Here is a 13,354-nt window from a genome sequence, read left to right on the forward strand (position 1 = left end):
ACATCTGTGGACAGAGGTCTGGAAGAACAGAGTAGAAAGCCAGCAGAAAGTGTCTAAAGTATGGGAAAAGAGATCAAGTATACGTACATGTATGTTATTCAGAAGTATGAAGTATAAATGTAAATGGCAGAACACACAACGATGAGCTGTCAAGTTGCCTCTGAGGAGTAGGAACAAGGATTGTGAAATGGGAAGCCAACTAGACAAAAATCTAGGAAAACTAAGTAGAAGTCATCTGGAAAAAGAAAATTAAAGGATCACAAGTGACGTTTTCAACAAGGGCAAAAGCTGGTGTGAAGGAATAGAAAAATGGCAAATCAAATGAGATGAACAAATGAAAACACAATGGAAGGCTGGGAAGATACGAGACTATGGAGCCATCTCCAGAACTTGGACATTCTAGAAAGCATGGTCAGTTCACACATGACCAGTCTCTGCCCTACTGGGAGTCAAGTAAATACTAATCTCTTTCTACCCTTCACAGCAGCTGCCCTGCCCCCTCCACCATCTCTCTTCCAAACTATCCAAAGCACCCTGTTTTGTTATTTCACTTAGACCTAAGTTTATAGAATATCTTCACATGTTCCAAAGTTACTTGCTAACCAATATTCCACTGAAACCTCCAGGTTCTAAAGTAAATGATTTATCATTGTTTGAAGAAAAACATCTGATTAAAATAATACTCTTTAAATGCTTTAAAAAAAATGATTCTTCCAGATTAAATGAGACTGAAGAAATATAACAACTAAATGCAACATGCGATCCTGGATTGGATCCTGGATTGGGAAAAAAGAGCTATAATGAATGTCATTGAAACACTTGAGGAAATTTGAATACGGACTGAGGATTAAATTATAATATCATTTTAATATCCTCATATTGATAATTACACTATTACATACTATTATGCTACAGATGTCCTTGTTCTTAGGAAATACACACTGAGTAACGAGGGGCAAAAGGGCCTGCCTGATGTTTCCAATTTACCCCCAAATGGCTCAGAAAACAAATATTTTATATTATATTTGGAGGGAAGTGATAAAGCAAATGGGGCAAATGCAAACAACTAATGGACTTGGGAAAAGAATATACAGGAGTTCTTGTAACTTTACTGAAAGTGTGAAATTATACAAAAGTAAAAGGGCCAAAAAGCAAAACAAAACAAAAAAATGAAGAGAATAAAAGGCCTCCAGTGGCTTCTCATCTCACTCAGAAATGAGTCCTGGCAAAGTTCTTGGAGTGGCCTAGATGGTCCTTCCTTTTATGGCTCCAATCTAGCCTCCTACAACTCCTGCACTTGCTACCTCCACTCCAGCCAAGCCCAAGCCGCCTTGCTGCTCTCTGTTCCTCTGACAAGCCAGGCACATTGTCCCTCAAGCCTTTCTGCCAGCCTGGAGTGTACTTCCTCTAGGCGTCCCTGGAGCTTGAGTCCTTACCTCTTACATTTCACCTTCACAATGAGTCCTTCCCTGATCATACCATCTAAAATTACAGTTCCCACTCTTCACTCCTCTGCTTCACTTTTTTCCATAGCACTTATAACCATCTGACAAATAAGTTTTGTATAATACTCATTTGGCTTTTCCCCACAAGAAGTATATGACCCTTAAGGTCAAGGAGTATTATCTGCTCTGTTTTGGTATATAAAGAGGTCTTCTATCCCAATTCTTCCCTTGGCCCAAGAGCTTGGTCCTCCTACTTCCCAACCCCCAAGCCTCCAGGATCCACCCTCCCGGCACTCCCCCTACCCAGGACGCAGGGGGTCCCAGGAAGCTGCCTTCCCTTTGAAGAACAAAGAGGGAGGAGCTGAGCCATGCAGCCCAGGCCTGGGGAGCCCTCACAGCAGGAGAGGGGAAGCTCAGACAACTGGACCAGCTGTGCTGTCTCAGTTCCTTCCCTGCTCCCTGCCTCCCGAGGGGCCCAGCACGTGTGGGACACGAGCCCCCCTTACTCAAGCCCAGACTTGGCCCAGTGTTGAGAGCGTGTCCTGGAAGAGACTGGAGGCCCAGACATTCAGACACACACCATGCACAGACACAACCACAAACAGACATGGACACAGGCCCACACTGACACAGGTGTGCCAACCACATGGAGACCCCCAACTGATACCCCTAGAAACACTGGGGATGGGGATGTCCTCACAGCAACATCTGTACAGGAGCCATAGCTGGAGAAAATCACCCAGCCCCAACAGCTGATCTCAGGTTGTGGGGACCTGAAATACGTGTGTGTGTATTTATATTTATATTTACATTTATATTTATATATATGAAGCATATATATAAAAATATAAATACACACATATTTTTTGGAGTGAGGAGGACTTTTAAAGAAAATAATACAAAATTAGGTACAAAAAGTAATATTTAGAGTGAAACACGAGATCACAACTTACAAATTGAAACACGAGATCACAACTTACAAATTGAAATGTCACAAAGTCCAGAAGAGTAACTTATTTGTATTAATTAACTGCATGCACACCTCTGTAATACTTTCCACAGACTACCTACTGGCTCTATATTATTTCAAAACTCGTTTCTTCTTTACTACCTATGTACTTATAGTGACAAAAGCCACTGGACACATTCATATCACATGCCCTCTGGCTTTGCCCGAAGCCTAGTGAGTAAGCACAGGTGATAGAGGCAGTCCTGGAAGTCATTCCTATACCAGGACGGCTGAGCTAACTTAACTATCTGTGGAGTGACTGGGAATCATATTATGTTAACCCCAAACTCATAAATATATCCCCCAAACTCATAAATCTTATGTCTCTCCAAATCACCTTCTCTATAACTGGATCCCCCAAAATGCCCACATTCGCTCCACACCAGAGGGAAAGTATGACAGAGAGAAAGCCAAGTGGAAAGTGACAGTGGTCTTAACCATTTACTATCAAACTACCTTACATTTGCAAATTTCACAGAAGCATTTGGGCCAGTGAAGGCGTTGCTAGGACACTCCCAGGGGCTTGTGTAAGTGAGGAATCCTGAAGCGTAAACTTCATTAGTTTCATGGTTGAATTGGCCTCCGAACTCGAAATGTTTGATCCCGCATTTCAAATGGACTCTCAAACGGCCTAGAAATCCTATTCTCCCAGCCTAGAAGGTTTGTTTTCCTACAGTAGCTCTCTCCCCTCCAGCGATGAGCTTGATTCATTTTTTGAGAAAATGAGAGCAACTGAGAGAACTTGCCTCATCCTTCCCCCGCACCACCTGACCCAAGCAAGCCCTTTGTCTCCCCCACCTCCCTGTGCATGAACAGCCTTCCTTACTAGCTGAGGCTGATTTCTCTACCTGGCACTGGAGTCTATCCACCTCATCCCACCCTCCCCCACCCTCCAGGTCTTGGTTATTCCCATCAGCATCAAACCTGTTTGAGCAACCCTCATCTCCTGTGCTCCCACCTGCCACACATTGTTCTGCTCACCAATCACAGCAAAACGTGATGGTGCTGTCTACACGCTGTTGTCTGCACGCCTTCACATCTCATTCTTATCTCAGCTCACTCAGTGGGACTGCACACGTTCACTCTCCCGCCACATCGTCTGTGACTTCCAAGATGCTAAGCTGAATGGTTGCTTGTCTCTCTTCTCTTTACTTGACCTCCCAGCAGCTTAGTTAGAGCTGATGGCTCTATCCTTCTTCATACACTCTTCCTTGGTTTCCAGGACACCCCACTCCCCTGACTTTTCTGCTACCTCTCTGATCACTCTAGATTCCTTTGACAATTCTTCCTCCTCAACTTGACCTCAAATGTTGGTGTGTCCCAGGCCTCTTCTCTCTCCATACTCTCTGCCTAGATACTCCAGTCTCATGTCATTAAAGACCATCTATCTTCCAATGACTCCCCTGTATTTACACTCCAGCTCTGATCCCCAAACTCGTATATCCCTGGCCTACCTGGATAGGATGTCTAACGGAATCTCCACTAACCTGACTAAAAGTTCGTCTAAGGGGATGTCAACTAACCTGACTAAAGTCTAATGTTTGATGTCTCTCCCCAAAGCTTTTCTGTCTCCTCCCCCTTTCAGTCTCAGTAAAAGGCACCAACAACTTCCCGGTTCCTTAGGCTAACAACCTAGGAGTTCATGTTCACCTGCATTGCCACCACTTCAGTACAAGCCAGCATCTTGTCTTGCCTAGATGACTTCTCCAGACTCCCAGATGATGTCCCCGCTTCCATCCTCCACACAGCCTCTACAGTGATCTTTTAAAACATAGGTCAGTGAATATCACTTTCCTATTAAAGCTCTCCACTGGCTTCCCATTGCACTTAGGCTAAAATCCAAACTCCTTCCGGAGCCTCCAAGGACCTGTGTGATGGAGCATGCCTGACTCTCTGTTTATATCTCTGCCATGCTCCAAATTCTCCCTAAGGGACATTGGCCCTCTTGCTCTAGCTCCTACCAGCAAAACCCGTTCCTGCCTCAGAGCCTTTACACTTGCTGTTCTTTTTGCTGGACTCATGGCTGGCTCTTCTGGGCTGCATATCACCTCCTGATAGAGGCTGTCTGACCACCCAGAATAAAGTAGCACTTCACTCTCAGGTTATGGCCATGTCTGGTTGTTCCTTGCCCCACCCCCAGCCTTATAACCATCTGAACTTACATTATTTCCTGCTTTCTTAGCTATTTTCTGTCTCCCCTGTCTACTATAATGTAAGCTTCAGGAGGGCCCAGACCCAATGTACCTCAAAGCCTAACCATGCTAAGCACACAGGAGACACTCGGTAGTTATCCGCGGAGTGAAGAAATACAGCGGCTGTGCACACAGACATACAGATGCCCAGATTTGTTGTACACTCTTCCTTTGGGAGTCATTGTCCCGCTTTAGAGTTGAGAAGAGAGCACTCCCAGTCATTGACACAAACCAGAAAGACCCAAACCCTGGCCCAGGTGAAACAGGCTGAAAGAGATAGGAGACAGAAAGAAACCAGAAGCAGAGACACAGACCCGGGGCGAGGTCCAGAGAGTGACCGAGATAGATCGAAGTAGACAAGGCCTAGACCCAGACTCAGCGAACCTGAGACCCTGGCCGGCAGAAGCCTAGGCAACAGCCACAGTGCCAGGAGGAAGGGCGCGGGGGGAGGCGGAGCTCGCCGGAGACAGCGGAAACTAGAGTGGTGAGTGGAGGACCTCCGCCACCTCCGCCCCCGCTCACAAGTGGCCGCAGCAGCTGGCGGGTGCGCCTGGCCACCCGCAGGCCCGACGCGTGCGGGATCAAAGCGGCCGGGAAGGGGAGGGCGGAGAAGTGGCAGGAACCTGGAGGTGTGAGTGAGCTTCCCATGGGATGGCAGGAGCGTGGGAGCGCAGAATGCCGGGAGGCAACAGAGACCCCGAGAGACCGCGAGAGATCTCAGAGACCCGGAGACCGCCAGAGACCGAGACTCGGACGCAGAGACCGAGAGGCCGGAGAGACCCAGAATCAGAGATGCAGAGACAACTAAAAATCAGCAACAGACAACAGAGAGCCCAGCGCGGAAGTTGCTAAGATACCTGGAAAAACCGTGAAAGATGCAGAGATCGATGCCAAGAGGAAAACAGACATAGAAAGACCGTGAGACAAAAAAGGCCGATACCCCTGGGCTTGGAAAAAGAAAGCACTCTTCAGAGAGAAGAGGAGGTAAGACAGAGAACGGGCGGAGAAATGGAAAGAAGAGCAAGGGAATTAGAGCGCGTGGGGCGGGAAGACCTCGCTCCTCCCCCGCGGAGGGCTGAGAGGACCCCCGGGGCAGGGATCCGAGCGCTTTGTCCTTTCTCAGGGTCACGCCTGCGGAGGTGGGGGGCCCAGGGGCGGAGGGAGGGGTGGGAAAGGCAGCAGGAACCCCAGGTTGGGAGGATGGGCATGTGAGGACGTATGGAATCAAGGTCTCCATCCAAAGCCTCCAACTTTGCGATAGAAAGAAAAAATTAACTACTAACATCAAGCCGAAATGTTAAACAAAGATGTTTCTTAGGTTATTAGACTTATCCCCTTTGCGGGGGGGGGGGGGGGGGGGGGGGGGTGGCCGCCAAAAGTGTATTGCATTGGCCGGGAATCGAACCCGGGCCTCCCGCGTGGCAGGCGAGAATTCTACCACTGAACCACCAATGCAAGCGATAACGATTTTGCCGTGATGCTATTAGAGCTTGTAAGAGGTTGTGACTGCGGTATCCAGGCGTACCAAGTAGGTCAGGGGCCCGGCGAAGGAGTGGTCCTGAATAGTCGATGTGGGTGGAACATCAGGCCATCCTTCCTCTAGCTAGGATCCGGCCACACGGCCATAAAGTCGCCCCATATGGCCAGGGGCGGCCCCACACCCGGGTGCGAACTGCCCGGAGTCCCCAAGCCTCGCGTGCAGGTGAGAAAAACTCAGCCTGAGTCCAGATTCCCAAGGACGGGGGTAGTGGGGGCTGCTGCGGCCACACATCTGCGCTCCCATTTGGCACAGGTAGGGGGAGGTGGGATGTGTTGAGGGCCCTGAACCCAAATGGAAGCGCCCTCCCCAAGATCTGTGTTCCTTGGGGCTCAGGCCTTGGCAAGGCAGGCTTCGTGAACAACAACAACAACAACAACAATAACAACAAAAACAAAGTGTGGAGAGGTATTGGAAGGACTGGGAGGAGCCAGGCCCTCCGCTCTCCGCACCTATCTTTGGACACGGTCTGCGACTTTATCTTTACTTCTCCTTGTCCCTGGCACTCTTGCTGTCCCTTTAAATCTCTGATTTTATCTTCTCAGGCATTTTGTCCTGAAGTCTTCGAGTGTTCATGTATCATTCTACAGAGGGTCATGATCTTAGTTTGAGGTGGGTGTTGATCCCTTTTTGTTCCTTTGAGAAAACTGCCTGCTCCCTGCTCCCCTACAGTCACCGAGGGTCCCAGGTAGCAAGCAGAGAGAGCACACTTGTGTCAGGTGTCCTGGCAGTCATACGCCTGAGTCTTTTATCATTTTGAATCAAACACTTGTAGCAAGTGGAAAGATCTCTCCACCTCCTACCCGTGCTTCAAAGCTTTGCTTCCTCTTCTTTGAGGTTCCCCTGCCCCAGTCCAGCCATCCCTCAGGATGATCCTTTCCCAGAACACCTATTTTGCTCTGATTCGGTAATAGCTGCTTGATAACACATCATTTTCTCACTAGATCCTGCAGGGATGAGCTGGGTCTCTACTGCGTATCTTAGTATAAACGGTCCAAGTCCAGACCACTAGTAGCCAGGGCTCACCAGGGCGGGTGATCAATGCTCCTCCGGACCCGAGGGTGGACGGAGTCCCTTCCCCTTTTGGGGGAATTGAATATGATTGCCTTAGGTCGAACAGAGCTTCTCTTCCACCTCCAGACAGAGCCCCAGTGGAATAAGACGAATCCATCTCGCACACGCAGGTCGTTCCCTATCTCAGGCAGGAGGTGAGACTTGGGGGGAGGATGTATAAGAGTCAGCTTGGGGGCTGCGAGGTGCTAACTTTTATTGTATGGTCTGTGGGGGTACAGTGACCTCATAAAAAAGCTGCAGTTCAGGGGGGAATTCTGAACTTTACTCCTGAGTTCTGTCCGCAAATCACTCAAACTCACTGTCCCCCTAATAACCTCCTCCCTTCAGCTGGGTCCTACCTCATTATACAGCCTTATGGTCCTTAAACCAGCTGGTGCTGCACTGACCCCTCATTTCCCACACTCCCAGGTCAGTTCCATTCCCTCCCCTCCCCCTTGCGCTCCTCCCCTTCCCGGGAGCCTCGTGCCCAGGGTCCCGCCGGGCGGGATCTCGGTGCCTAACGGGGCGGGTCCGGGGCCTCTCCCCCCCACTCACCCGGGAACCTGAGAGATATAAGGCGCAACGTGAGCAGAGACTCGTTCCACAGTAGGGTCCGGAGGAGCGATGGTCACCCGGGATCGAGCCGAGAATAGGGACGGCCCCAAGGTGAGAGGCGGGAGAAGAGGGAGCAGAGGTCCCTGGTCCTGTCAGGAGACCACCTCTCTGAGACCGTGGGTCAGGGAAGAGGCTGGAGACGCTGGGCTGAAAGGGGGAGAGTTGCGCGGGGGACCCAAGCAGCCAGGAGCTGGAGAGGAAGCTGCAAAGAATGAAGAAGGGGACAGGGTCAGAGCAGGACCTGCGTGGGCAGCAGAAGCAGATGTCTGGGGTTTAGGTAATGGGAGTTGGCACCCTGCGGCCTGGAGGGTTTGGGAGGGGGCTGGAGTTTGAGTGAAACAAGCTAGAGCAGCGCAGAGCTAAAGGAGGAGGGTGGAAACAAAGAGCAGAGATACGCACTTGCTCCACGCGGGCTGGTCCAATGGGCGCTGGTTCCAGAGGCCCGAGATCGGGTGGAAGATTTTAGAACCATTTGAGAACCGTGACGGCTTAGACCGGTTAGAGGGAGAAGAGGAGGCGCGGTCGCGCTGGGTATCTCGCTTTCTACACTCAGGGCCGCCAACTCTGAGTCCCGCACCTTGCGGCCCACGTGTCTGGGCGCAAAGAGGGCCCCCAAAGTTCTCCACTGAGACAGAGAGAGACTGCACGAGACGGAGACGTAGAGAGAAAAGAGGAGGAGAGACACAGAGAGGGGAGGAGGGAGGACAAGACAGAGAGGAGACTGCAGAAGACCCGGGAGAGAGAGGAGGCGAGCTACAGAAACTGACCCTAGGGGCATTGGAAGGGGGAGCGGAGAGGGATCGAATGGGCCCGGCCCTAGGCTCTCAGGGGTCTTGGGGAAAGGCGTGGAGGCGGGACTATCCCAGCGGCGGCATCCAGGTGCCCGCGCGGCCGCGCTGAGTCTTGGTCCGGTCGGCCCGCTCTTCCTTTCCTGCTGGTCGCAGATGCTGAAGCCGCTTGTGGAGAAGCGGCGCCGGGACCGCATCAACCGCAGCCTGGAAGAGCTGAGGCTGCTGCTACTGGAGCGGACCCGGGACCAGGTCAGTCCTTCCGCCATCCCCGGACCCTCAAATATCCCCTCCTCGCGTCCTAGGGCTTCCCACTTGGGTGGGGACATATGCTGCGTTGGCGACCCTGGCCCCAAGGCATCCTGACCTGAGTCCCGCCCTTGGAATCCCATCCCAGACCCCCTTTTGCTCTCAGAACGCGATCTTCGTGGCCACCCCTCGGGTCTGTAAGTTTCACACCCGGCTCTGTAAATTTCACTCCCAGGGTGGGTCAGTATCAACCTCTGGGTTTGCAAATTCTCCCCCCTCCCAGAACAGCCAGCATGGTGGTTAATTTCACTCACTGGGCTTGCTATTTCAAATCCTCTGCTCACTGCGGGATTCGTTTCATCCCCTGGGATTGGACAGTTTCGTCTCAGGGTGGGCGCGGACCATCCTAGGTCATCTCCACTCGGCTTCTGGTAGCGCGCTCTGTGGTCAGCGCGCAAACGCGATCCGGGGGCACCCCCAGCTCCCGCATCCCCTCTCCCTTCTTCCCCCTGCCACTTCCCCCCTCTCTCCCCACCCCTCTCTGTCTTTGCGCCCTCCCCTCCTGTCTGTAGAACCTCCGGAACCCGAAGCTGGAGAAAGCAGAGATACTGGAGTTCGCCGTGGGCTACTTGAGGGAACGAAGCCGGGTGGAGGCCCCGGGTACAGCGCGGGGGTGGGGCAGCCGAGGGAGGGAGGGGGGATTCACCGAGGCTCGGGCCGGGGTAGATGGGGCGGACCCTGCCGAGGACGGTGGGCTTGGGGAGTGGCAGGCTCTGCTCCGAGGCCAGGTTAATAACACCCGCGCGTGTCTGTCTCTGTGTCTCCCTCATTTTCTCCCTCTGTCCGTCCACCTGGCTTCCTGTCTCTGTGCGCCTGTCGGGCCTTGATATCTATGCGCCCCACCCCTTCCCTTACCCCTGCTGGGCCCCTGCCTTGCCCTCCGGTCCTCCCGCCGGCCGCACCCGCCTCGGCGGCTCCAGGGGTCCCCCGGTCCCCAGCCCAGGACGCCGAGGCGCTCGCCAGCTGCTACTTGTCCGGCTTTCGCGAGTGCCTACTTCGCCTGGCGGCCTTCGCGCACGACGCCAGCCCTGCCGCCCGTGCCCAGCTCTTCTCCGCGCTGCACGGCTACCTGCGCCCGAAGCCGCCCCGGCCGGAACCGGGAGATCTGAGGCACCAAGCGTCGCGCCCACCGCTGGACCCCGCCGCCCCGGCGCCTGGCCCCGCGCAGCACCAGCGTCCCCCAATGCACCAGGGCCCCCCTAGCCCGCGCTGCGCCTGGTCCCCGTCCCCTTGTTCTCCCCGCGCCGGGGATTCTGGCGAGCCGGCGCCCCTCATCGGACTGCTGCCGCCACCACCGCCGCCTCACAGACAAGACGGGGCGCCCAAGGCCCCGCCGCCCCCGCCGCCCGCTTTCTGGAGACCTTGGCCCTAAGCTTTGGGGGGTGGGGGCGGAGGCTGGGGTTAGGGTAGAGACTCCAGCCCGAGGGCAGCAGAGGGACCCGGGCATCCGGGAGAGGAGGTGTTGGGGAGGGCGGCGGGGCGCGCGGGCGCAGCGCGCGGGTGAGATGTGGTTTATATTAGAGTATCTATATAAATATATATTTCCCTGGTTCCTGTCCCTTTTCCCTGCCCCTCCCCCACCTTTGCGTCTAGGATTGTACCCTCTCTGCCCCCGGCCCAGCTCCTTCTCGAGTCCCTAGTGCATGGAATAAAGTGGTTATTAAATCCCGGTGTGTCCCCGAGCCAGGGGCCTGCCTTTATCTCGGCGTCCACGCCCACTTTCCCTCCCCTTCTGTCTCCTGCCCCCCCAGTCCTGCTCTCCATGGCTCCAGCCCCGGGGCAGACAGGTAAGTAAAGAAGAGAGCAGAGAGGAGACTGAGGTTGGAACTAAAAACAGGTGGAAAACAGATAGGTAGGGGGAGAAGGGACGGCATCCTGAAACGGAAGGGAACGAAAAAGTTTAAATAAAACCGACTCTGGTGGGATTCGAACCCACAACCTTTGAATCGCTCTCTGATCACTAGAAGTCCAATGCGCTATCCATTGCGCCACAGAGCCACCTAGCGGGCGGCGGCGTCAAACAGCTTACGGGTACTAGAATGGGAAAGAGGCAGTGGAGGGCAGGAGTGTGAGGGAATTGGGTGGGGGATGGCAAGAGTGCTTGGTTTGGACCTCAGAGGCCTGCCTGGGAGAGGTAGCTACAGGCGCAAAGCAGGTGAGCCAGGTGGTAGGTGCAGGCGCGCCTGGGTGGAAGAAGCAGGGAGAGAGAGCAACCGAATATGAGCGAGAGGGCGAGTACAGAGCTCCAGCTGCCCGCTTGGGAGATGCTTCCAGCCCAGGAGCACTCCACTCCCAAATGTGGGCCCACCCATCAAAATAAACTTGTTTTGTTGTAAATTTCTGTGTGTCTGTTACCTTTGGTCTATTTGCTTCGCCATTCGCTGCTCCGCGGTCCTGAGTCTCAATAGTGATAATTGCCAAAGACCAGTCAATTTAACACAAACATCTGTAGCCTCCTTCTCCTTTTTAGTCTCTTAGGAGGGCTACAGAGACAGCACTCTTTCACGCAGGTAGCGTGGCCGAGCGGTCTAAGGCGCTGGATTTAGGCTCCAGTCTCTCCGGAGGCGTGGGTTCGAATCCCACCGCTGCCAGACCAGAGTTTTTCTCGTGATCTGTGTATCCTGTAAACTCGTAAAGGATCTTCTTGGGATATTCCTTGGTTTTATGAGGACTCCTGGTAGGTGTCTCACTACTGTCTTCCCTCTGAGGAATTACAAACAGGTCGTAAGTCTGCCTCTCAGCCCCAAACCCAAGACCTGGTGGAAACTGTCCGAGTATTTCTTTATAACTGATCTCCGTTGTAACATGTTCTCAAATGACGTTTTTCTCAAAATTAGCGTAACTTGCTATTATATTTAAGCGATTTACGGTGTGTTCTCACAGTGTACTTACAGGCTCCAATTTCCTACTCTGAAAAGCTCAAAGAATGGCATCTAGTTTGTTTTTCTTTTCAGATTCTTGGATTAAAAGGGCATCTCATATATGAAACTAATTCATAATTTTTAATTGAACATATACTAATACTAAATGAGAACAAAAATACAAGGTTCCACCGAGATTTGAACTCGGATCGCTGGATTCAGAGTCCAGAGTGCTAACCATTACACCATGGAACCCCTTTTCTGGCGGGTCCCTGAGAGTATATATTACTGATCTTCCTGTTCCGCGCCTCCAATCTGCTTTTTATAGAAGATAAAACAACAAAAAAAAGCTTTTGGATAAGGTAGACGCCGCTATCCAGCTCTTGAAATACGAACTGATGTATTGTAAGTGTAAGATACAAGCCGTACTTAGAAGACTTAGTACAAAAAAATTGTTAAAATTTAATTACTAATTTAAAAATATTGATTACTTGTTAAAGATTTCGGATATATCAGGTTTAATAATATATGTTCATGAAATCAATTTCGATTGATTTTTACTATTTTTAATGTGGCTACTAGAAAATTTAAATTTGTATGGCTCGCATATGTACTGCTCTAAAACATCTCTAGTTTCCTTCCAGTTATTCATTTTATCTTCTGAAAACTAAGTCCTTGACACATTGAGTAGAATTTCCTTTTAAAACCAAGGATTAGTACTTTCGTTTGGTTTTCATTTGTTTTTTTCGAAGGAATACAAATACTAATTTTACTCAAAAGAATCAAGTTCAGGTAGGAAAAGAACAGACGCCCGAACAGGGACTTGAACCCTGGACCCTCAGATTAAAAGTCTGATGCTCTACCGACTGAGCTATCCGGGCTCTTCCGTACCTTTTCTCTTGCTGTCTATAAGAGTATTTTCTTTTCGAAAGTGCGCTGTCACACAATTGATGTAGAATTGTATACATACGTGTACAAACCTGGAACAAGCAGGAGAAGCCAGGCAACCGACTCGCGATCGCGCTTCTTACGCGTGCTCCCTGGAGTACAGCTCCCGCGGAGTTTGTGACGCTAGGGCCGCGGCGCAACGGAGGCTGGGACGGTGCTGTGCCGGGACTGGCCGCGCCGGGTCGCTGCCGGCTGCGGGCTGCCGTCGTGGGGAGGACGCGCTCCGGTCTGGATGACCTAAATCCCAGGCACCCCAGCACCCTTTCTCCCGCCCCAGAGCCCGAAGTCCGAGGGTGGGCCCCCAGCTGAAAGAATGACACGTGGAGCCTTCAGATGCAGTGCTCCCGGAGTCCACTTCGGTCCTCTGACCCCCCATTCCAAGAGAGAGATTGAGATCCCGCGTGCCAGACCGGGGACACAGAGCTCCGGGCGTGGGGACGGTGGTGGTGGTGGGTGACAGGAGAGTTGTTTCTGACCCCCATGCAGTATGTAGGAATGCATGTGCGGCTCACCTGCGTGTGGCTGTTGTCACGTGTGATTTATGACTGAGTGTGGCTCACTTGTGTATAGTGATTCACGTGAATGATTCTGATTCAC

The 13,354-nt window shown here is 52.0% G+C and overlaps 1 protein-coding gene and 5 non-coding genes across 9 annotated transcripts; 2 read left to right on the forward strand and 4 right to left on the reverse strand.

The window, feature by feature from the left end:
• Nucleotides 1-5,179: 5,179 nt before the first annotated feature.
• Nucleotides 5,180-11,285, forward strand: HES7 (hes family bHLH transcription factor 7). Of its 4 annotated transcripts, XM_033090937.1 has the most exons (8): nucleotides 5,180-5,630; nucleotides 6,729-6,795; nucleotides 7,324-7,391; nucleotides 7,585-7,665; nucleotides 7,844-7,902; nucleotides 8,796-8,891; nucleotides 9,461-9,548; nucleotides 9,869-11,285. In XM_033090937.1, the coding sequence occupies exons 5-8, from the start codon at nucleotides 7,861-7,863 to the stop codon at nucleotides 10,318-10,320; spliced, it is 678 nt and encodes a 225-aa protein (XP_032946828.1). In that variant the 5' UTR covers nucleotides 5,180-5,630; nucleotides 6,729-6,795; nucleotides 7,324-7,391; nucleotides 7,585-7,665; nucleotides 7,844-7,860; the 3' UTR covers nucleotides 10,321-11,285. The 4 variants fall into 4 exon arrangements, with proteins under 4 accessions (XP_032946828.1, XP_032946830.1, XP_032946831.1 ...); XM_033090939.1 differs by lacking the exons at nucleotides 7,324-7,391; nucleotides 7,585-7,665; nucleotides 7,844-7,902 and having other exon boundaries at nucleotides 9,869-11,166; XM_033090940.1 differs by lacking the exons at nucleotides 6,729-6,795; nucleotides 7,324-7,391; nucleotides 7,585-7,665; nucleotides 7,844-7,902 and having other exon boundaries at nucleotides 9,869-11,166.
• On the reverse strand, nucleotides 6,031-6,101 carry TRNAG-GCC (transfer RNA glycine (anticodon GCC)). The gene has a single exon. It is a non-coding gene; the product is annotated as a tRNA-Gly (tRNA).
• TRNAR-UCU (transfer RNA arginine (anticodon UCU)) lies at nucleotides 10,860-10,946 on the reverse strand. The gene is given in 2 exon segments: nucleotides 10,860-10,895; nucleotides 10,910-10,946. It is a non-coding gene; the product is annotated as a tRNA-Arg (tRNA).
• Nucleotides 11,286-11,457: 172 nt separating the features above from the next.
• On the forward strand, nucleotides 11,458-11,539 carry TRNAL-UAG (transfer RNA leucine (anticodon UAG)). Its single transcript has one exon. It is a non-coding gene; the product is annotated as a tRNA-Leu (tRNA).
• A 453-nt stretch (nucleotides 11,540-11,992) lies between these two features.
• On the reverse strand, nucleotides 11,993-12,064 carry TRNAQ-CUG (transfer RNA glutamine (anticodon CUG)). Its single transcript has one exon. It is a non-coding gene; the product is annotated as a tRNA-Gln (tRNA).
• A 553-nt stretch (nucleotides 12,065-12,617) lies between these two features.
• On the reverse strand, nucleotides 12,618-12,690 carry TRNAK-UUU (transfer RNA lysine (anticodon UUU)). Its single transcript has one exon. It is a non-coding gene; the product is annotated as a tRNA-Lys (tRNA).
• Nucleotides 12,691-13,354: the final 664 nt, after the last annotated feature.

This window comes from Rhinolophus ferrumequinum, chromosome 21 (assembly GCF_004115265.2).
Source record: "Rhinolophus ferrumequinum isolate MPI-CBG mRhiFer1 chromosome 21, mRhiFer1_v1.p, whole genome shotgun sequence".
In the NCBI taxonomy this organism is placed as follows: Eukaryota; Metazoa; Chordata; class Mammalia; order Chiroptera; family Rhinolophidae; genus Rhinolophus; species Rhinolophus ferrumequinum.